The sequence below is a fragment of the Saimiri boliviensis genome, chromosome 13, assembly GCF_048565385.1.
Source record: "Saimiri boliviensis isolate mSaiBol1 chromosome 13, mSaiBol1.pri, whole genome shotgun sequence".
NCBI lineage: Eukaryota > Metazoa > Chordata > Mammalia > Primates > Cebidae > Saimiri > Saimiri boliviensis.
Genome location: NC_133461.1, coordinates 76,984,819 through 77,009,089, shown reverse-complemented (window position 1 = coordinate 77,009,089; position 24,271 = coordinate 76,984,819). Strand labels below are relative to the sequence as shown.

The 24,271-nt window shown below is 37.1% G+C and overlaps 1 protein-coding gene across 1 annotated transcript in view; it reads left to right on the top strand.

Annotated features, from left to right (window-relative positions):
* Window positions 1-7,082: 7,082 nt before the first annotated feature.
* Window positions 7,083-24,271, top strand: part of LOC101051686 (disintegrin and metalloproteinase domain-containing protein 5-like) — a 102,123-nt gene continuing 84,934 nt past the window's right edge. The window contains exons 1-6 of the mRNA XM_003942405.3: window positions 7,083-8,297; window positions 9,045-9,124; window positions 19,385-19,440; window positions 21,897-21,975; window positions 22,566-22,642; window positions 23,433-23,604. Of these exons, the coding sequence (XP_003942454.1) occupies window positions 8,243-8,297; window positions 9,045-9,124; window positions 19,385-19,440; window positions 21,897-21,975; window positions 22,566-22,642; window positions 23,433-23,604 (519 nt within the window). The 5' untranslated portion in view covers window positions 7,083-8,242. The remainder of the gene's footprint in view (window positions 8,298-9,044; window positions 9,125-19,384; window positions 19,441-21,896; window positions 21,976-22,565; window positions 22,643-23,432; window positions 23,605-24,271) is intronic.

Sequence of the window (24,271 nt, the reverse complement as noted above, 5' to 3'; positions counted from 1 at the left end):
CTTCCCAGCACATTATATGAACATCACACCTGGTCCAACCAATCTTTGGGCACTGTAAATCAGACACCACCACCTCAAGCCTGTTTACGAAACCCTGTGCGCTCCGATGTGCTTTGAAAGTCCCATTCCAGGCCCCCTCTCTCATAAGAGAGAGAGCTGTTCTCCTTCCTCTTTATTTTGCCTATTAAGCCTCTGCTCCTAAACCTGCTTCTTGTGCCTGTATACTCAATTCCTTGGTGCGAGATAATGAACCTCGGGTATTTAGCCCAAAGAATGATGCTGCTTCAATAAAACTATTAAAAATAATAATTAAAAAAACTTTGAAAGATAAAAAGCAGATCTGATGTGATATATCTTTAGAAACCATTTCCAACATACTTAATAGAAGTCATATTGTCATTTTTCATTGGGAATTTAGATGCTATTAAGATGTTTCTTATACTTAAGAATGTCAAAACAGTTCCTTATTTATTGGAAAAATAAGAACTTATAGGTAATGTACACCCTTTCAATTAAAGCATGTGATTATATTTCAGACTCAGATTTACAGTTGTATGGACTTGGAAGGTAATTTTTTGAAATCATATCTTGCAGAAGCAAAATCAAATATATTACACATTTATCTAGCAGAAAACCTATGTTAACATAATGGTTATACATTCACAAATTAATGTTATATAGCATTGTAAAAAACAGATATTTATGAAATTCTGCATTTTCTTCAGGATGTATTAGTAACCAAAGCAGTTGCCTTTTGGGAATTGAATAATTGAGAATTGCTCAAAGGACCTCAACTGTACAGGTATTTATAAAATATGTACAATAAAACTTCAAATGTTTTTGAAGGATTTATTTTATTTTACTTATGTTTTAGAGGACTTTTTTTTTTAAACCTAAATTCTTCCAAAATAGAATAGAAATAAACCTTCACACTCCATTAGAAAACATTCCTGGTATGATAATTTTGTCTCAGTCTCTCAGATTGTGGTTTTATAATCTATTGTTCAATGATAATTTATTACTAAATGTTCAGCTAGTCACTATGCCACAGAAAATTTATATTAATAGAAAATGTATTTTAATCTACTTAATAAAAATATTCTATGGCTTTAATTTAAATGCATATTTGAAAATCTAGAATACATTTCTTTTTTTAAGTGATAATTATAACAGGGTACAATGATCTTCCTTATATGTATCCAATTTTGTTTTCAAATGAAACCACCATACAGTAAGTACACGAGTTAGTTTTTAAGAAAGACAGGAAAATAATGGATTGTCAGTCTATCTTCCTTAGTTTCAGTGAAGCATTTATCATTTGTAGGATTCACTCAGGACGACTATATTCTTTGCAATTGGTAAAGACTGCCATGCATAACTTCTTAGACATGTAACACATATCATGCAGGTATTTGCTTGTGGTTTTCAGAAATCTAGATATTTGGTGAACCTCATAATTTTGTAATATCAAAGAACTTTTATTTTTTTCATAAATTCAAGAAAGGGCCAAGAGTCTCATAGGCTTCTTACATGTTTCTGGATGCTCAGGAGGAGATTGTGAAGCTGAAGGCATTCTTTCCATTCAGTGTCCTGCTGGTTTCTCATCTCAGAAATGCTTTCTGTAAGAATATGGCCAATCCTATCTTTAAGTGATGAATATCTAAGGTAAGCTTTTCAGATTCCAGTCTTTTACAATTCTATTTGTTTTATAATTATTTCTCTCTCTAATTTAATGGAGATAGAAGATTCCATTTATGGAAGCCGGATTTTTTTTTTTTTTTTTTGTAAAATAAGTGTATTTAATATGAGTAGAAAATAAAAATGGAATCAAATATACAAATGCTGAAAAGAGCAACTAGAGAATAACCAAATAAAGATATTTGTGATCTTTTTTTTCTTTTACTGTCTAAGATGGATGTAGTTAAAAATGTTAAGAGCGACAGCAGCCCCCATTCCCCACCCCTCTCTCCTCTCTGTTTCCCCCTCATTCTCCTCCCAGCATCCTCTTCACCTCTTGTAGTTAGTTCTTGTATTTACTTGTATAAGTAAAAGGGTTCCAATGCTAATTCTTAATTTGTTTTTCAAGTTTAGGCATTATTTGTTAACTTCCCAAATGAAGGGAAATAATTTACTCTTTTATCCTCCTGGCCCCACACAAGTAGACTGACTTCCTGTATTTCCATCCTTGTACCATAGTTACGGTTTTCATTATTATGACTATGGAAATCCTCTTCCCAGAGCCATAAGGTGAAGTATGATGACTTCTTTTTTTTTTTTTTTTTTTTTTGAGATGGAGTCTTGCTCTGCACTCCAGATTGAAGTGCAGTGGCATGATCTTGGCTCACCACAACCTCCGCCTCCCAGGTTCAAGTGATTCTCCTTCCTCAGCCTCCCAGGTAGCTGGGACTACAGGCTCGCACCCAGATAATTTTTGCATTTTTAGTAGAGACGGGGTTTTACCATGTTAGCCAGGCTGGTCTCGATCTCTTGACCTCATGATCTACCTGCCTCGGCCTTCTAAAATGCTGGTATTACAGGTGTGAGCCACCACACCTGGTCGATGACTTCGTTCTTGTACAATTTTTAATTTTTTCTTGATTTCATGTCTGTTTTGTTTATTCTTATGTTTACATTTCTACAAATTTATTTCTTATTAAACTTTCATTCAGCATTTCTTTTCTAACCTCAGCTTCTCTGTGATATGTTCAGACGAAGAGGTAATTCTATCAGTTTCTTCTTGAAGAAACCTCTCTGAGCACCTGACCTCCTGGTAACTGATTCTGGTTGCCCTTTCTACCTGGTGCACAGTTCCATCCTAGCATCTCCCTTCGCCACCTTTTTTGTGATTTCCTTTATTTTTTCTCTTCTCTTAGACCCCCTGTTTCCTGGACACCATGTTTTTCTCTTCTCTGGTTTACTCCCTTTGAGGGGGAATACATCTACTCCTAGCTCCCTGGGTAAGGTCACATGGGAGGTGCAGCTTTCAAGCCATAAAATGTCTGAAGTGTCTTTAATATATCCTGGCACTTGATTGATAGCTGGAAAGAAAATTCTCAGTAGGAAATAATGTTCCTTAAGAGTTGTGAAGACTTTGCTTATTGTCATTCGTAGTGTGGCTATGAAAGTCCTAAGATCTTCTGAAACTTACATCTTTGCCTGGGACCTGCTGTGGTGGAGGCTCTTTTATCCATACACACCCTATTTCCTATCTCTTTGTCTTTTTGCTCTGCTTCCTGGGAAATTTAATCACCGTTATATTCCTACTTTTCTCTCTCTCTCTCTCTCTTTTTTTTTTTATAGCCCCAACCCTCCTACCTTTCTCTTGAGTTTTCGTTTCCATTATCAAGTTAAAAAAATTGTCTGAGTATATTCCTTTAAAAAATTATCCAACTCTTGTTTTATGGATCTTTTTTGAAAATTAATTTTTTTTACTTTTTTTTAAATTGCATTTTAGGTTTGGGGGTACCTGTGAAGAACATGCAAGATTGTTGCATAGGTACACACATGGCAGTGTGATTTGCTGCCTTCCTCCCCATCACCTGTACTGGCATTTCTCCCCATGCTATCTCTCCCCAACTCCCCACCCCTGGCTGTCCCTCCCCTGTTTCCCCCCGACAGACCCCAGTGTGTGATGCTCCCTTCCATGTGTCCATGTGTTCTCATTGTTCAACACCCACCTGAGTGAGAACATCTGGTGTTTGATTTTCTGTTCTTGTGTCAGTTTGCTAAGAATGATGATTTCCAGGTTCATCCATGTCCCTACAAAGGACATGGACTCATCGTTTGGAAGCTGGATATTTAACTAATGTATTGTAGAAGTAACTTTTTCACAACATTTAATGTAATCAAACATACTTAGTATAAATTTTAAATTATTTGAAGAAATTCAGAAATACTGAATTGGATTTTAGGATGGATTTTCCTATTTTTTCCAAAAAACAAAAATAATAAACAAACCAAAAAAAAAAACCCCAAAAACAAACAAAAAAAGATAATGACAGAACGACCTTTGGCATTTGGATAGGGACTGTATTGAACCTGTAGATGGTTTTTGGTAGTACTGTCACCTTAACAATATTAAATCTTTCAATCTGTGAACATGAGATGTCTCCATATGTTTATGGTTCTCTTGGACACAGATGAAGAGAGATTTCAGACCCAACACTATAACCAGCTAGTGCTTGTCTACAATAGTTTTCAGCTAGAATGACAACTATTTGCATGCAGTAGATTAACTCCAGGAGGAATTGGAGAGTGGAATTGTGTTTTTTTCCAGGCCTCACATTTGCAAGTCTCTCCAATGTATTGGTCTATGCTTGTAGGTTCACTTTTCTGAATCCAGCTGAACTGCCTAGATCCTTTGTCTAGCCCTGCTAACCTCAGGCATACATATGCCCTCTCTAAAGACAGACAACAGGTGCAGAAAGGCGTTTTCTGAACAGGCAGTATGGAATCATGGATAATTATCCGCTGAAGAATTTGCTTTCTGCATAAACCAAATTAGAATTAGCCAAAGTGATAACATACTTTCTGCTTTATGGATACATAAAGAGTGACCCATTGCAATCTATCAGTCAGTGATAATAAGGGTTCATACTTTTAGGAAATGGAGGTTGCCAGGAGCAAGACCTAATTTATAGCTCACTTCACACTCATGAGCTACTGAAGATGTTCTCAAGCTCCTATAGGAATCACCTTGTCTGGGTCCCACAAAAGGCAATATCCTTTTCCTCATGTCCATTTTATTCACTCCTTTGCTTCATTGTTTTCAGTATGCTTGTCGTGTCAGAGAGCCTATAGGTTTTGTCTGCACATCAACACTATTGTTCAAGGTTGGTATATTCTAGAAATTTGGTGGGCGTCCATATAGAAAATTAGTTTTTCAATTCTATTAGAAATGTCAGAAACTTGAATGTGTAGGAATTAGACCAGTTCAATGCTGACAACATTTCTCCAACCATTAGAATGCCAGACAAGTTAGTTAAACCGTTAGGCACAGACAAGTAACAGAATTTGTAAGGAGCAGCCTGATGGAACTTTAAAGTCCAGGTACATTTCATGAGTACTGTCTTCAGTTCTGCCTACTTAACTAAGCTCCTTCATCTTTCTGTTTAAATCTATACCAACAGACTGTGTTCTATGTGTTTGCCATCCTTATGCATTTGGATGTGAGGGTGGTGGAGCCATCCATAAATCATATAGCAGCTTTAAGGTCCTAGAAGCACTTCATAAGAGGTGAGGTTCCAGGATACCAGCGATTTCTTGTATGGAGAGATAAACCTCATGCATCATTTCAATGTCACTCTCACTTTCCCGTATAACTTTAGGGGTTTTCAGGTCGCATGTGACCTAATTCAGGTTAGGTGTCTTGGGTTATGGAAAGACTCAGTGGAATTTGTTTGCCATTCTAGCAGCACCTAGCAACAGAAATGGAAAGTTTGTATACACTAGGGCAGATTCAGGGAGACTGTACCTTTATGCCATGTTAAAGACCTGTTAAAACACCATACCACCTCATCCTCAAAGAATGACACCTGAAGAATCATATCTAAACCTGGTTGATAAGGGTCCAAAGGACTAGAAGACATTATTCCAGGCAGAGTTCTAATGATGTTCCTCCAAAATTCCTGTTCCCTAGTTATTCAAACACTAAACAAGGTATTCCTGTGAGGGAACTTTGCGAATGTAATTAAGGTTGATAATTAGGAGACATTAAGATAGGGAGATTATCTTGAGTAAATGCTATAATTCTAAGGTAACCACTAAAAGAAAAATTTAAAAACTACATAGCTGTCACATCAATAAAGTAGGAAAATAAAATCATAATGATAATCCAAAAGAAGGCAAGAAATGAGAGAAAAGGACACGGCAAATGAAAAGTTAATATATTACAATCCACTGTATCAATTATTCCTTAATATTAAATTGACTAAGTGGTTCACTTAATATATAGTGATTATCAATAGAATAGGAAACATATAAAGTCAATTACATACTTATTCTTTAAAATTGGTGAGATATTACAAAACTTAGTTCATTTTGTAAATATTCCATGGGTGGTTGGGAAGAATGTGTGTTCTCTATAGTTGATCTAGAATTGTACAAATGTTTATTAGACCATGTTTATTTGAGTCATCCAATTCTCATATATTTTTGTTAAATTTTGCCTGCTCGATCTATCAATAATATAAGAGATGTGTTTCAATATCCAACTCTGATGATACTTTTGCCAGTTTTCCCCTATATTCTTATCAATTTTTGTTGAAATATTTTAAAGATATTTAGTTCCATAAATACATGTTAGAATGTTTCAGACTGAGAACATTATCATTTTGACATTGCCCCTCTCCATTCTTCTCATCATAGTCATATTTTCTAAAAATATGCTTCTAGGTTATTAGATACATATGTTCTCATTAATTGATTTGGTAATTTTCCTCATATATAAACAAACTCTGGAAAGATATTTGATTGTTATTACTGTGACATCATTTAATAGAATCTTCTGTTTTCCCCATTATGTGTTTACTGCTATGAAATGCCTTTCTGATATGTAGCTTTACATTAACCTTTGCAAATATTGAAGACAAATTTAAAACTCCTGTTTTCACATTTGAATATTTCGAATTTTTCAGTTAACAGTTTAATAATAATAACCAATTGATTTCATGTATTCAGTATGGCTATGAATGTTGATTTGATTCATGTTCCTTGGTAGGCAATCTGTTATTTTCCTTTGGAAGATTCTAGAATTTTCTCTTTGCTGTCATTTTAAATTTCAGGTGTGTGTGTGTGTGTGTGTGTGTGTGTGTGTGTGTTTCCTCTTCAATGCCCAGTTTGTGATCATTGTTTTACTTTTTAAATGTACAGAAACTTTTTCCACTATTTCTTTAAATATTTCCTCCTATTTTGATTTTTTGCTTTTTTGGGAAATGCTATTCTCTAGATACTGACAGTTCTATATCGAATTTCCATATAAGTTAATTTTATTTTTGCATTCCTACTTTTTTCCTTGTTTTTTTTTTTTCTGTGAAAGTTTGCCAATCTGATATTCAAAATTTCTGCTTCATTAAGCAATTGTATCCATTCTACTATTCATTCCATGTCTTGTGACTTTATTTCTTGGTCTCTTGGTTCTTTTTTTAAAGATTGTTACTGTTTTTCTGTTGATAACTTCTCTTAGATTTGCATTCAAGTAATTTCAAATCATATTTAGAAACATGTTTTCAGCATTTTTACTGAAAACTTACAGTTAATGTGGGAATGTGACTGTATTTGTGTATTTAGTATGATGTGTCCTAGGACTTGCGAAGGAAAGAGTGCCTACGGACCCCAATAAATCAAACTGGTTCTGCTTCTACTAGAGGCAGAATTTTAAAATTTCTGAATAAAGAAGTAAAAGCTAGGAACTGCAGGATTACACAGAATGTAGCAGTAATAGCTTGGGACATTAGAGAAGATTTGGTGGAAATCTGTTTAAGCAGGGATTGTATGGGCCGTTCTGCATTCAACAGCTGTTCTATAATGGTGTCTTCAATCACGAAATGTTAAAAGTCACAGAGTTTGCAATCATGAAATGTTAAAAGTCACAGCGTTTGCAACATTTTCTGCAAACATGCATTTTGCCTGGTTCTAGCTAAACTGTTGGCATGATATTTAAACGTAATGGGAAGAAATTTGATTGCTGTCAGTAACCACAATATTTTTATATTTGTTTCTTTCCTCACTGTAACTAGAATTTAAAAAACGATGGTCTAACAACATGGTGAAACCACATCTCTACTAAAAATACAAAAATTAGCTGGGCCTGGTGGCGCTCGCCTGTAATCCCAGCTACTTAGGAGGCTGAGGCAGGAGAATCGTTTGAACCGGGAGGCGGAGGTTGCAGTGAGCCCAGATCACGCCATAGCACTCCAGCCTGAGTGACAGAGTGAGACTCCATCTCAAACAACAACAAAAAAACAAAGGGTTGGTCTAAGTAAGATATAAACAAAAGCCTCACCTGAGAATTCACAATTAGGAAGCCTTTCTTCTTTAACAATAAACTGACTGGCTGAGAGGCTCTTCTTGAGTGTCAGCTGCGCCCCTGCAGCTTACAATCACCTTTGGCTTGGTCCTTCTCCCCCGTGTGCTTTTCCTCTCCGCAGCCTCCTCACGTGCGCTCAGCCCAGCGCGAGCGGCGCCTCTCCAGATCTCAACGTCTTAACTGCCGTTCATCGTCAGGGCTCCAAGACAGCGAGCCATGTTCCTTCTTCTGCTGCTTCTTACTGGACTTGGTGGGATGCACGCAGCCCTCAGTAAGTCCAGGAATCCAGGCTTCCGAGGGAGACCTTGTTCACTCTACCCATGGTCCAGTTCCAGCCCAGACTTGACCCTGGCTCCACCCTCTCCCACCTTCTCCTGGCCCCGTGCTTCAAGGTCAATGGCCAAAAAGGCAGCCTCCGACAGAAAATCATTTTCCTTCTCTGGGATGGCTTCCTTATCCATAAAATGAACAGAAATGAAATATGTGATTTTTTCCACATACAAAATTCTGCTACATTGGGAATAATTGCATCACAGTAAAAAAGCTGTTTATCAAGGGTTTACTGATTTGGCAACTGCTATTCTCTACCTGCCCCATTGAAATGTGCAGATAATCCTTGTTTTCAATATTCTACATTCTTCCCTGAAAATGATCTCACTTTCTTGATGCATCTGTGTTTTCTCATTTCCACACCTTTTTACAACACTGAATTTTGTGTTTAGCATTAACTTAGGCTGTGCCAGTGCCAAACTCTGTGTGTGTGTGTGTGTGTGTGTGTGTGTGTGTGTGTGTGTGTGTTGAGAGAGAGGTGTGCAGGGGAGAATGAATAAAAATTTGAAATCTTGACAAGGGGTGAGAAATTTGCAGGTAAGAATAACTAGAAAGAAGTGGAAAGGGCGAAATGTGTAGATTATTTTAAAAATAGCTGCTAATGTAGAGAAACAAATGCAGAATTAGAGTTAGAAATGAATAACAAGATTGTAGGTATCAAAATAACACCATTTATATTTATTTTTAGATGCTCATAAAATCTTCCTGCAGACCACAGTTCCAGAGAAGATTTCATCATTGGATACAAAAACAGATCCAGAACATAATGTAATTTTAATAATATTTTACGTGTGACATGTTAAGTTACCTTTAATGTCAAGACTGAAGGCACTGAATTGCATTGCTTGGAGGCAGAGCTGACAGCTGAGAACACCAAGAAGGGGCATTTTGATGTGTATGAATGTGTGAGACTGTGTACACACACAGTTGATGTGTGTACATCACTTCTGTTGATGATGAAGGATTTTAGGGGTAACATCCCTTGGGCCCTCTGTTGCTGATGAAGGATTTTAGGGGTAAGATCTGGGGCCAAAACGCTAGTGTAGAATCCTCCAAGTTTGAAATTTAAGGAGGTGGCAGAAAACCTGGATCCTCCAAGACCAGGATTAGGGTGGGGAAAGTGAGGTGAGTCATGTACCTAAAGGATCAGAATCCTTCCTGTCTTGAAAATTTTGGTATTTTTTTCATCATGGTGTGTTTTTGCATTTTGATTTTTAAAAATGTTGCATTAAGATATTATCTATCTTGATAACTGAGTTTTCTGGTATCCTAGTTCTATCTCTGGTGATCCCCTAGTGATTAGTCTTAGCTTTTACTAAATCAGTGAGGATCTGAATGGTGATGATCTTTGGGCAGGCTTATCTGTTAATGAGCACATTAATTTCACAGTCCAAACTTGGATGGTAGTGAATGTTCCTTCTCTAATAATACGCAGGAGAATACTTCTCACATGGCTTCTTTCAGTATAGGATGATCCATTGTTATTAATAATTATGGGCCTCCAAATTTATTTATTTTTTTACATTTAATGGTTTCAGAAACTTTTCCTCTCTGTTTCACATAAGGATATACAATTTATATTGTTTCCCCTTCCCCATGTACCCTTTCTTTGCCTTTTCTTCCTCTAGTAGCTGAGTTTTGTTTACCAACATGCTTACCATGAAGCTTTGAACACCCCTCCACGCTGACTTCCAAGTGAATAACTAGCTATGCTGTGGTGAATGAGCCCTTTGACAGGTCCCTTTTCTGATTGGAAAGAAATCTTTGTTTAATTTCCTTTTTCCTGAGATTAACAATACCAATTCTCCCTTTCCATTGTTGTCACCCACAGTCTTTGAATTCCTCACTTGTCCAATTTCTAGGATTTTTAAAAAGGCATTTGTAATATGGAAATTCAGTGTGATTCTTTTAACTGTAATGATTTTAAAAGCTATATTGTAATATATTTTAGCAACAGAAAATTATAATTATTGTGGGATGCGATTTTATTTGAATATGTTTGCTATCATATGGGATAGGACCTGCAAAAGTAAAAGTGCCCAAGGATGTACAGTTATAAGATTTAGTAAATAAAAATATAGAACACCCAGTTAAATGCTTGTGTACATAAAGATAAAAGAGAAATATTTCATAAGGCTTATTTATACTAAAATTATTTGTCGTTCACCAGAAATAAATTATAAGCATCAAAATTACATACCTCCTTCTTAAATTATAGTATCTTGATGATTTGACTTCCCTGACAGTTCCCTGTTAAGTAGAATTTGCTTGTAAAATTACTTGCAATTATAGTCTTTTTCATTTAGATCATAACATAATTCCTACAGTGGTCACACCCAATATATTTTATTCTTTTTTTTCTAGTGAACATTTCCAGTAGTTTTACAGTTTTTGCTTTTTACATTTTGGTGTGTGGTCCATTTTGAATCCTTTTGTGAAGGATTTAAAGTCTGTGTCTAGATTCATTTTTTCTACGTGGTAATACTGTTGTTGTTCTAGTACAATTTTTTGAAAAGCCTGTCTTTTAAAAAGATTGCTTTGCCTCTGCTTCTTTTACAAAGGTCCATCGACCATATTTATGTGGATCTATTTCTGGGATCTCTACTTCCTTGACTATAATTTTGCAAACACCACACTGTTTTTAGGACTGTAAATATGTAGTAAGTCTTTTTTTTTTTTTTTTTTTTTTTTCTTTCTTTCTTTCTTTCTTTCTTTCTTTCTTTCTTTCTTTTGTTTTTTTTTTGAGACAGAGTCTCACTCTGTTGCCCAGGCTGGAGTGCAGTGGCACAATCTTGGCTTACTGCAACCTCTGCCTCCCAGGTTCAAGTGATTCTCCTGCCTCAGCCTCCCGAGTAGCTGGGATTACAGGTGCCTGCCATATGCTCAGCTAATTTTTGTGTTTTTAGTAGAGACTGGGTTTGACCATGTTGGCCAGGCTGGTCTCAAATTCCTGGCCTCAGGTGATCCACTCACCTTGGCCTCCCAAAGTGATGGGATTACAGGTGTGAGTCACTATGCCCAGCCTTATAGTAAGTCTTGAAGTTGAGTAGTGTCAAGTCTCCAACTTTGTTTTTCACCTTCAACGTGATATAGGATATTTTGGATCTTCTGGCTCTCCCTATAAACTTGAGAATCAGTTTGTTGATATCTATAAAAAAACTGATATTTTTACTGGGATTCCATTGATCTATAGATGAAGTTGGAAAGAACTGGTATCTTGACAATATTGATTCTTCCTATCTATAAACATGGAATATCCCTCCATTTATTTAATTCTTTTTGAGTTTTTGCATTAGTTTTCATCATAAATGCATATTTTGTTATATTTATACCTAAGCATTTCATTTTTCAGGACAGAAATATAAATGATATTGTGTGTTTAATTTATTTGTTTATTGTTGATATAAAGGAAAGAGAATGAGTTTTTAATATTAACTTTGTATCCTGCAACCTTGCCATAATTATTTGTACCAGGGTTTCTTTTTGGTAATTCCTTGAGATTTTCTTTTTTTTTTTTTTTCTTTAATTTTTATTTATTTATTTTTTTCGAGACAGGGTCTCCCTCTGTTGCCCAGGATGGAGTGCAGTGGTGTGATCCTGGCTCACTGCAACCCTCTGCCTTCTGATTTTCTTTTTCTTTTTCTTTTCTTTCTTTCTTTCTTTTTTTTTAAATACATATATCTATATATATTATTGCACTTTAGGTTCTGGGGTACATGTGCAGAACATGCAGGATTGTTGCATAGGTACATACATGGCAATGCTGTTTGCTGCCTCCATACCCCTGTCACCTACATCTGGCATTTCTTCCCATGTTATCCCTCCCCAATTTCCTACCCTCTGCTGTACTGCCCCTAGTCCTCCCGAACAGACCCCAGTGTGTTATGATCCCCTCCCTGTGTCCATGTGTTCTCATTGTTCAACACCTGCCCATGAGTGAGAACATGTGGTGTTTGCTTTTCTGTTCTTGTGTCAGTTTGCTGAGAATAATAGTTTCGAGATTCATGCATGTCCCTACAAAGGACACAAACTCATGTTTTATGTCTGCATAGTATTTATGGTGTATATATGCCACAATGTCCTTGTCCAGTCTGCCATCGATGGGCATTTGGTTTGGTTCCAGGTCTTTGCTATTGTAAACAGTGCCACAATGAACATATGTGTGCATATGTCTTTATAATAGAATGATTTATAATCCTTTGGATATATATCCAGTAATGGGATTGCTGGGTCAAATGGAATTTCTATTTCTAGGTCCTAGAAGAATTGCCACACTGTCTTCCACAATGGTTGAACTAATTTACACTCCCACCAACAATGTAAAAGTGTTCCTATTTCTCCACATCCTCTCCAGTATCTGTTGTCTCCAGATTTTTTAATGATCGCCGTTCTAATTGGTGTGAGATGGTATGTCGATGTGGTTTTGATTTGTATTTCTCTAATAACCAGTGATGATGAGCATTTTTTCATATGTTTGTTGGCCTCGTAAGTGTCTTCTTTTGAAAAATGTCTGTTCATAATGCTTCACCCATTTTGAATGGGTTTGTTTGTTTTTTCTTGTAAATCTGTTTTAGTTATTTGTAGATTCTGGATATTAACCCTTTTTCAGATGAATAGATTGCAAAATTTTTTTCCTATTCGGTTGGTTGCTGGTTTACTCTAATGATTTTTGTTTGTTTGTTTGTTTTGCTATGCAGAAACTCTGGAGTTTAATTAGATCCCATTTGTGTATTTTGGCTTTTGTTGCCAATGCTTTTGGTGTTTTAGTCATGGAGTCCTTGCCTGTGCCTATGTCCTGAATGGTTTTGCCTAGGTTTTCTTCCAGGATTTTTATGGTGTTATGTCTCATGTTTAAGTCTTTAATCCTTCTGGAGTTAATTTTAGTATAAGGTGTCAGGAAGGGGTCCAGTTTCTGCTTTCTACACATGGCTAGCCAGTTTTCCCAACACCATTTATTAGACGGAATCCTTTCCCAGTTGCTTGTTTTTGTCAGGTTTACCAAAGATCAGATGGGTGTAGATATGTGGCTTTGCCACCAAGGCCTCTGTTCTGTTCCATTGATCTTTATCTCTGTTTTGTAACAGTACCATGCTGTTTTGATTACTGTAGCCTTGTAGGGTAGTTTGAAGTCAGGTAGCATGATGCCTCCAGCTTTGTTCTTTTTGCTTAGGATTGACTTCTCTATGTGGGCTCTCTTTTGGTCCATATGATGTTCAAAGTGGTTTTCTCCAGTTCTGTGAAGATGGTCACAGGTAGCTTGCTGGGGATAGCATTAAATCTTTAAATTACTTTGGACAGTGTGGCCATTTTCACAATAGAGATTCTTCCTAACCATGAGCATGGAATATTTTTCCATCTGTTTGTGTCTTCTCTCATTTCCTTGAGCTGTGGTTTGTAGTTCTCCTTCAAGAGGTCCTTTACATCTTTTGCTAGTCGTATTCCTAGGTATTTTATTCTCTTTGTAGCAATTGTGAATGGCAGTTAATTCTTGATTTGGCTCTCTTTAAGTCTGTTATTGGTGTATAGGAATGCTTGTGATTTCTGCACATTGATTTTGTATCCTGAGACTTTGCTGAAGCTGCTTATCAGTTTCAGGAGCTTTTGGGCTGAAACGATGGGGTCTTCTAAATATACAATCATGTCATCTGCAAATAGAGACAATTTGTCTTCCTCTTTTCCTAATCGAATACCCCTTATTTCTTTTTCTTGCCTGATTGCTCTGGCTAGAACTTCCAATACTATGTTGAATAGGAGTGGTGAGAGGGGGCATCCTTGACTAGTGCCAGATTTCAAAGGGAATGCTTCCAGTTTTTGCCATTCAGTATGATATTGGCTGTGGGTTTGTCATAAATAGCTGTTATTATTTTGAGATACGTTCCATGGATACCTAGGTTATTGAGAGTTTTTACCATAAAAGGCTGTTGAATTTTGTCAAAGGCCTTCTCTGCATCTGTTGAGATAGTCATGTGGTTTTTGTCTTTGGTTCTGTTTATGTGGTGAATTACATTTATAGATTTGTGTATGTTGAACCAGCCTTGTATCCCTGGGATGAAGCCTACTTGATCGTGATGGATAAGCTTTTTGATGTGGTGTTGCAATCAGTTTGCCAGTATTTTATTGAATATTTTTGCATCTGTGTTTAAAGTCTATTTTATCAGAGACTAGGATTGCAACTCCTGTTTTTGTTTGCTCTCCATTTGCTTGGTAAATCTTCCTCCATCCCTTTATTTCAAGCCTATATGCATCCTTGCCTGTGAGATGGGTTTCCTGGTTACGGCACACTGATGGGTTTTGATCTTTTATCCAATTTGCCAGTCTGTGTCTTTTGATTGGAGCATTTGGCCCATTTACATTTAAGGTTAATATTGTTATGTGTGAATTTGATCCTGCCATTTTGATGCTAGCTGGTTGTTTTGCCCATTAGTTGACAGTTTCTTCATTGTGTTGATGCTCTTTGCCATTTCATACATTTTTGGAGTGGCTGGTACTGGTTGTTTCTTTCTATGTTTAGTCCTTCTTTCAGGAGCTCATATAATGCAGGCCTGGTGGTGACAAAATCTCGCAGCAATTGCTTGTCTGTAAAGGATTTTATTTCTCCTTCACATATAAAGCTTAGTTTGGCTGGATATGAAATTCTAGGCTGAAGGTTATTTTCTTTAAGGATGTTGAATATTGGCCCCCACTTTCTTCTGGCTTGTAGGTTTTCTGCTGAGAGATCTGCTGTGAGTCTGATGAGCTTTGTTGGTAACCCGACTTTTCTCTCTGGCTGCCCTTAGCATTTTTCCCTTCATTTCAACCCTGGTGAATCTGATGATTATGTGCCTTGGGGTTGCTCTTCTTGAGGAATATCTTTGTGGTGTTCTCTGTATTTCATTGACTTGAATATTGGCCTGCCTTGCTAGATTGGGGTAGTTCTCCCAGATAACATCCTGAAGAGTATTTTCCAACTTGGATTTATTCTCTCCATCACATTCAGGTAAACCTATCAAATGTAGATTAGGTCTTTTCACATAGTCCCATATTTCTTGGAGGCTTTGCTCATTTCTCTTCACTCTTTTTTCTCTATTCTTGCCTTCTTGTTTTGTTTCATTGAGTTGATCTTCAGTCTCTGATATCCTTTCTTCTGCTTGGTCGATTCAGCTATTGAAACTTGTGTATGCTTCGTGAAGTTCTCATGTTGTGCTTTTCATCTAAATCAAGTCATTTATATTCTTCTCTGAGATGTTTATTCTCATTAGCATTTCATCAAACCTTTTTTTCATGGTTCTTAGTTTCTTTGCCTTGGGTTAGAACATGTCCTTTTAGCTCAGAGAAGTTTGTTGTTACCCACTTTCTGAAGCCTATTTCTGTCAGCTCAACAGACTAATTCTCAATCCAGCTTTGTTCCCTTGTTGGTGATGAGTTGTGAACCCTTGGAGGAGGAGAGGCATTCTGGTTTTGGTGTTTTCATCCTTTTTGCGTGGTTTTCTTCCCATCTTTGTGGATTTGTCTACCTATCGTCTTTGTAGTTGGTGACTTTCAGATGGGGTCTCTGAGTGGACACCCTTTTTGTTGATGTTGAGGTTATTTCTTTCTGTTTTTTAGTTTTCCTTCTAACAGTCAGGCCCCTCTGCTGTAGGACTGCTGGAGGTCCACTCCAGACCCTGCTTGCCTGGGGCTCACCTATAGCAACTGTAGAATGGTAAAGGTTGCTGCCAGTTACTTCTTCTGTTGTCTTTGTCTCAGAAGGATACCCACCAAATGTCAGCCTGAGCTCTCCTTTATAAGGTGTCTCTTTGGATATACAGGGGTCAGGGAGCTGCTTGAGGAGACAGTCTGTTCCTTACCAGAGCTCAAGTGCTGAGCTGTGAGCTTTGTTTTTTCTTTCAGAGCTGCTGGACAGGTACATTTAAGTCTGTGCAGTGGAACTCATAACCACCTTTTTTCCCTGGTGCTCTGTCCTGGGATGGTGGGGCTTTATTTATAAGTTCCTGACATGCTGCTGCCTTTTTTCAGAGATGCACTGCATGCGAGGAGGTAGTCTAATCACAGTCTGCTAGAAGAGGTGTTGCTGAGTTGCCATGTGCTCTGCCCAACTGCTGTTTAAAATTCCTTGTGATTTTGTTTACAGAGGTGTAGTTAGAACTGCCTCGGTAATGACAGTCTTAGTAATGGCAAACTGTCTCTGTAATAGTGGACTGCCTAGGTAATGGCAGATTGCCTTGGTAATTAATGGTGGACTGCCTCAGTAATGGTGGACTGACTTGGTAGTGGTGGACTGCCTCGGTAATGGCAGATGTTCTTCCTCTCTCAGTGCTGGACTGTCCCAAGTTCAGCTGTGCTTGCCGTGAAGCTCTTTCCAGAGTGTTTTAGATTGCTCGTCTCTGTGGGGGTGGGACCAGCTGAGCCAGATCACCTGGCTCCCTATTTCAGCCTCCTTTTTTTCAGTTGAATGGGTGACTCTGTCTCCTAGGCATTCCAGGCACTAGTTGAAACGGCTGCCAGATTTGTATGAGTAGTTGTGCAGAGACCCACTGTGTCAGCTGAAACAGCCATGCTGGAGACTCGTGACACTTTTCTGCCTGGCAATCTCCTGGTCTGTGGGCAGTAAAAACTCATTTGGAAATGTGGTGATCACTCACCCTCTGCATTCTCTCTGGAAACTGCACTCCAGAGCTGTTCCTATTCGGCCATCTTTGATTTATTTTCCTTTTATAGCTGGTTGGACAAGAAAACTAAGAAGACATTCTAGGCAGAGATGATTGAGGTAGCAAAGTAGGTACGAAGGACCACAGTGCCACACAGGCTGTGGCCTAAGATCCTCACAAGCCTCAGCTCCCTAGGCTGTGCCCCTCCTTCAGATTTTCTACATAGACAATGATGTAATCTGTGAACAAGGACACACATTTATTTCTAGCCAATCTGTATCCATTTTGTTTACTTTTTTTTTTTTTTTTTTTTGCCTTATTGCATTAGCTGGGACTTTCAGTGTGATATTAAAAAGTATTGGGGAATGCTGGGCGCAGTGGCTCAAGCCTGTAATTCCAGCACTTTGGGAGGCCGAGGCGGGTGGATCACGAGCTTGAGAGATCAAGACCATCCTGGTCAACATGGTGAAACCCCGTCTCTACTAAAAATACAAAAAATTAGCTGGGCATGGTGGCACGTGCCTGTAATCCCAGCTACTCAGGAGGCTGAGGCAGGAGAATTGCCTGAACCCAGGAGGCGGAGGTTGTGGTGAGCCGAGATCGTGCCATTGCACTCCAGCCTGGGTAACAAGAGCGAAACTCCGTCTAAAAAAAAAAAAAAAGAGAAAGTATTGGGGAGAGGAGAAGTCCTTTGCCTTGTTCCTGATTTAATGGGAAAACTTTAGGGTTCTCACAGTTCAGTATGATGTCAGCCATTAAGACCTTGTCTCCAAATATGGCACATTTTGAGATGCTGGGGATTAGTACTTCATGTAATGAATTTTTGGAGGGCTTACAATTCAGCTTATATCAGTTGGATATTGTATATGAAAAGTTGTGGAGGCTCTGGATAATGTGTCTTTTGAGAGTTTTTTCCTTCTGTTTTTTTTTTTTTTTTTTTTTTTTTTTGCTGATTTAACCTTACTTAAGTTTATTTATTTAGATTTTTTCCCACCTTTACTGAGATATGATTGACATGTGATTTTATTTTATTTATTTATTTTTAAATTGTACTTTAGGTTCTGGGGTACATGTGCAGATCATGAAGGATTGTTGCATGGCAATGAAGTTTGCTGCCTTCATCCCCTCATTACCTACATCTGGCATTTCTCCCCATCTTGTCCTCCCTGACATCCCAACCACCCTGCACTCCCTCCCTTGGCCCCCTTATTTTAGTTTTTGTTGTAGCTTTGTACGATACATGAATTTTAAATTTATTGGTGTTTTCATATTCCCCTTTAATTTTCGCCTTATTTGTTGAATATCAAAGGATTTTAGAGGGCACAATTTTAAAAGTCCCCTCTAAATTCCACTTACACTTCTTTTCAGAGTGCCATTCAACCTATTCCTCATAGACCATTATGCAAAGTACCTTATTATGCTCTGGTGTAAAGTTGAGGAATTGAAAACTGTTAAATGCTATTTCTCTTGCTAAAATAAGTTTCTAAAATTAACCAAATGTATAATTTAATGACCATTGCTTTTTCTGTTATCTCTATGATGTTTTCTAGACATGTCTTCACTCTCCCTGTATTCTCTCCTACATTGTATTCCTACATACAATGTGGCTACATGAATACATGCTTAAAACCATTTTTAGCTCCCAATATCTGACCATGGCATTCTGAATCTTCTACAGCCTGATTCCTACCTACCTTCTTTCCAGAATCTTTTTCTTCTATTCTTCAGAAAATTTGTGCTTCAGTAATTCACATTGACTTTGTGCACATCAGAAAAGCCACTCTGTCTCACACCTGTATGCTTTACACATGATTTCTTCTTTAAATAGAATGTCATCTGGGTGTGGTGGCTCATGCCTATAATCTCGGCACTTTGGGAGGCCAAGAAGGGGGGAATGCTTGAGGCCAGGAGTTTGAGGCCAGCCTGGGCAACATGGTGAAACCCCATGTGTATTTGATTGCTCACACAGATAAGTAAAATACAATGGCTTTTGATGTTATGTTGCTAGAGTTATATTACATTTCTTGTGTTTCTGTATTTTGGGAGGGTCTCTTCTGATGAGCAGGACAATTTACCTTCCAGGAGAGCTCTGGGTAAGCAACCAATGGGTCCTTGCAATTGAGGTGGACATCCTTGATGGTGGGAGTCTGTCTGAACTGAAAGATAACAATCATCGGGTAAGCTTCTTCCTCAGAAGTGTAATAGTGAATAGCAGGCATGTGACTGCTTTGCCACCTACTTCTCAATGCAGAATTCTGAAGCTTCAAGTATCTGTGTGGGAAGGAGGTCAATATAATGGTTATGGGTTATTAACTTTGTCAATATTTTCAAGCCTAATTTAGAGAAAATACGTTATTTGGCATGTGTTTTTATTGAATTTTTTCTAATAATTTTCTTATAGGTGGTTTACATGATTACAATAAAAGGAAAGCCACATTTTGTCCATCTCAAAAAGCAGTAAGTATTTTATCTTTTCAAATTTTAGTACTTTGGCTTCCTAATTTCTAAAAGTATGTATAAGTAGAATGAATCATTTTGATTCAAATATATTGATACTTACTCTATACTGGGTATTGAGTAAAATCCTAGGCATGCAAAGGAGAATAAAATACGTTGCCCTGTTAAGGAATTTTTAATATAGAAGCATACATTCAGACACATTAATAGAAAAGCAAATAATTTTATTATAATATGGTAAAATGATAAATGTGTAAATAGTATTCCTTGGAATTCAGGGAAGGCTTTTAGGGAAGAGGTAAGAGATTACTTGTATCTTAAGGGAAGAGACAGAGTTAGCTCTGTAAAGAAGAGGGGCAGGACAGGGGAATATATATATATATATATTTGAGACAGAGTCTTGCTTTGTTTCTCAGGCTAGAGTGCAGTGGTGTGATCTTGGCTACTGTAACTTCTACTTCCTGGGTTCCAGTGATGCTCATGCCTCAGCCTTCCAAATAGCTGGGACTACAGTGTGCACCACCAAGTCCAGCTAATTTTTTGTATTTTTAGTAGAGGTGGGGTTTTACCATGTTGCCCAGGCTGGGCCCCAACTCCTGGCCTCAAACATTCTTCCCTCAAAGCTTGGCCTCCCAATGTACTGGGATTACAGCATGAGCCACTGCACCCAGCCGACATTCTATTTAGAGAAGAAATCATGTGTAAAGCATAGAAGTGTGAGACAGAGTGGCTTTTCTGATGTGCACAGAATCAATGTGAATACTGATGCACAAATTTTCTGAAGAATAGAGATAAAAGATTCTGGTAAGGTAGGTAGGAGCCAGGCTATAGAAGATTCAAATACTGGGAGCCAAAAATGGTTTTAACCATGTACTTATGTAGCCACATTGAGTCTTGTAGACTGTTTTTGAGGGGACAAAGTCAGAGTTTAGGTGAGTAATGTTGGTGGTTTGAACAACGGCACCAGTGATATCACTCGAAAGAAAAATTCAGTTGACCTCAATACAGATTTGGTAGAATGATTAGTAAAAAGTGAGAAATTTCAGATAATTTAATGTTGCTCAAGTAAATGAATAGGCTATAGTATAATTAACTGAGGAATACAAGTAAGGGATATATTTGTGTGAGGAAGGGGTGAGTTTGGTTTTTTTGTACCTGTGAGATATCCAAGTAAGTTTTTTCCTCTAGATCAGGTGTGTCCAATCTTTTGGCTCCCCTGGGCCACACTAAAATAATTATCTTGGGCCACATACAAAATACATTAATGACAGCTGGTGAGGGAAAAAAAAAAGAAAGAAAAAAAAGAAAAAAAATCTCATAATGTTTTAAGAAGATTTACAAATTTGCACTGGGCTGCATTCAAAGCCATCCTGGGCTGTATGTGGCTAGGAATTTGAATCTATGAAAATAGCGTTATGATAAAATCTAGTAGAGTACAGGAGTTTAAAATTATAGAAGAGAAAAAGTATGTATTCATTGTATATGGCACAGGATGGTATCCATAGCACCAGTGTAAGGGTTTGTTCTAAATAAAAGATGAAACCTTCCAGAAATAAGGATAAGGAGTGCAGATGGGAACAGTTGATCTGAGAGTGAGGGAACAGGGGAGTTATGTGGGATGATTGACAGGAGTAGTGTCAAGTTTTTGAATAGTTACTGAGGGCAATAAAATTCTGACTAGAGTTATTGAGAAAAACTTGGCATATAGTAAAGCTTAGCAAATATGAATTTGTAATGAGAACAAGTAAATCTGTTTTCTATCTGCATTAGTCTGTTTTCACACTGCTGATGAAAATATAGTCAAGACTGGGCAATATACAAAAGAAAGGGGTTTATTGGACTTACAGTTCCACGTGGCTGGAGAGACCTCACAATCATGGCAGAAAGCAAGGAGGAGCAAGTCACATCTTACGTGGATGGCAGCAGGCAAAGAGGGAGCTTGTGAAGAGAAACCATCAGATCTCATAAGACCCATTCACTATCACGAGAACAGCATGGGAAAGGCTCACTCCCACGATTCAGTCATCTCTCGCAACATGTAGGAATTATGGGAGCTACAAGATGAGATTTGTGTGGGGACACAGAGCCAAACCATATCATTGTCTTAACCTTACAATTTAATTTTGAAACTTGGGTACAAAGTATAAAATCAATGAGCGATACAGACAAAGATCGAAAGTTCTGTGTTGGAAATTGGGATCTACGCTTTCTCCTTTTCATGTCTCTAGAAATTTGAGTTGCTCATTTATCTGCACTTTAGTATTGTATGTCATTCTATTTAAAATGTCTCACTGAGTACCTAATTCAGTGTTGCGTGCTGAAAATACATGGATGATAGGATAGAACAAGCTGATTAGCAGTACTTTAAATTCTTCAGTAAAAAAAAAAATTACATGAATATTTTTTCTAACTTTTCTGTTTCATAACTTGAGCAAGTTTTTATGATTTTTGCCTAGATCACTTTTATCTTCAGCTTCTCTTATTCATTCTTATGACAAAAATGACATCCAACATTCTAAACCTCTGCTAGTTCAGGTAAGAGTTAGGTTACTTTTTTCTTACATATTTGTAATTCTCGATTTCTTTAAAAAGACAAATATTCTATAATTACTAGAATATTATTCTGCATATTCACTGAAATTGATTAACTTGGGCTGGTGCTTATTTCTACCTGCCACAAATTTGTTAGGTAATTGCCAATCATATTAAAGTAGAAACAAGGCCGGGCGCGGTGGCTCAAGCCTGTAATCCCAGCACTTTGGGAGGCCGAGGCGATGGATCACAAGGTCAAGAGATCGAGACCATCCTGGTCAACATGGTAAAACCCCGTCTCTACTAAAAATACAAAAAATTAGCTGGGCATTGTTGTGCGTGCCTGTAATCCCAGCTACTCAGGAGGCTGAGGCAGGAGAATTGCCTGAACCCAGGAGGCAGAGGTTGCAGTGAGCCGAGATCGCGCCATTGCACTCCAGCCTGGGTAACAAGAGCGAAACTCCGTCTCAAAAAAAAAAAAAAAAAAAAAGAAGTAGAAACATAGCTAAAGTAATAAATAAAAATAATATATAACAGCTGTTCATTTTAAAAATAAGTTGTTCATTAGTTTTTCTTTTCTTTGTTTTTTTCAGATGAATTGCAATTATAATGGATATGTTGCGGGTATTCCTAATTCTCTTGTGGCTCTCAACACATGTTCAGGACTCAGGTTGTAGACTACTTAAAGATACTCATTTTGCCAATATTATATCCTGCTAGCCTACGAATTAATTCTCCATGGATCTGTTCTAATTCTATAATCTCCTTTGTTATTTCAACTTCTTAGGAACTGAACCAAAATTATTAATAAAATAGGATTGATATTCCAACACTATCTGTTCCTGATGAGAAGCTACTTGATACTGACAGAATCTGCTGCTTTGGCTTTAAGAAAGTTTGAGTGTAGGGAGATTGATTCATCTCCTCATACTTTAGTTTTCTCAAATTCTGTTCTTGTCCAATTTCATAATTTCCTAGACTAATTGGCAATTGTGGAATGCATGAGACTAATAGACACTGGCTTTGCAGTCAGTCATTATTAGGCATATAGTACCTTCAGTTCAGCCCTCACTAACAAATGATTTAGGTATAATTATCAGAGGATAGTTAAGTGTATTAAAGAGAAGAAATCAAAGACTAAAGAAGAGAGTGCCTACAGATTCTACAGGCTGGTCAAAGAATCTGTACAACAGAAAGGGGTTTCAACTTATTTAAGTGCACAGATCCATGTCACTATCATGCTTTCTTGAAGATAATAACAGATTTGTAATGTAAGGCAATATATATCATGTGATATAGTGGTTTAGTTGTGGTATAAGCAAGACCACACGGAAGATAAAGAGATAAAAGTAAAAAACTAAGGTCTCTTTAAATCTTAAAAACTGGCTCAAATTTCTCATTATAATATTATGGTTTTGGTAGAATCATTCCAGCTTTGTTTTGATTGTTTAAACACTCAGGGGAACAATACAGTTGAGAAACATCTCATATGGAATTGAACCAATGGAGGCTGTATCAGGATTTATACACAGGATTTATGAAGAAAAGTATGATAATACTAATATTCTTTTACAAGAAAATGACACTTATTCTTGGTTGAGTTCAGAGTATCAAGTCAGAAAAAGTCCAGAAGTAAGTATTGACTCTTTTATCTTAATTTATTATAATTTTGTGAAATAAAAAATAGTTTCAGAGCCAAGATTTGGTGACTGACAAATCTTAAAATTATTTTGCTTTTTCATCAGGGCCCTGCATGACTTTTAAAGTGGCAAGAGAATAAACCTGTGTTTGTCATTATGCTTGCCATTAGATGAAAGCTTAGCAAAAACTTAATCTTAGAAATATGAAGATATGAATATAGCATAAAAGAAACTGAAACATTAATTTTCATATGTAAGCATTTAGATAATTAACATAAAATATCTCTTTTTTTCAATTACTCAGATAATTTAGGGGAGAATATTATACAACTTAGATTTCTCAGTTGAGTTTTTGTTTTGTAAGAATTAAAAAATGGATGAGTGACTTACATAAAGTACATGTAAAAGCAAAGTGATGAGCTTTTTCTCTACAAAGACCCATAGACTACCTTAAATAACACATCTGCCTTTAGCAAATTGCCATTGGTTGTAAATTTTTGTAATATTTTTCTAGACTACATTGTTTGCCAAAAGTAACTTCCTAGTAATTGGTAGCAGAAAATCTGCTCACATGAAAGATTCGTATGAAAATTATCAAAAGGCTAAGAAAATCAAAGCTTTATGTTATAAACCAAAAATTTCCAGTTTCAATTATTATA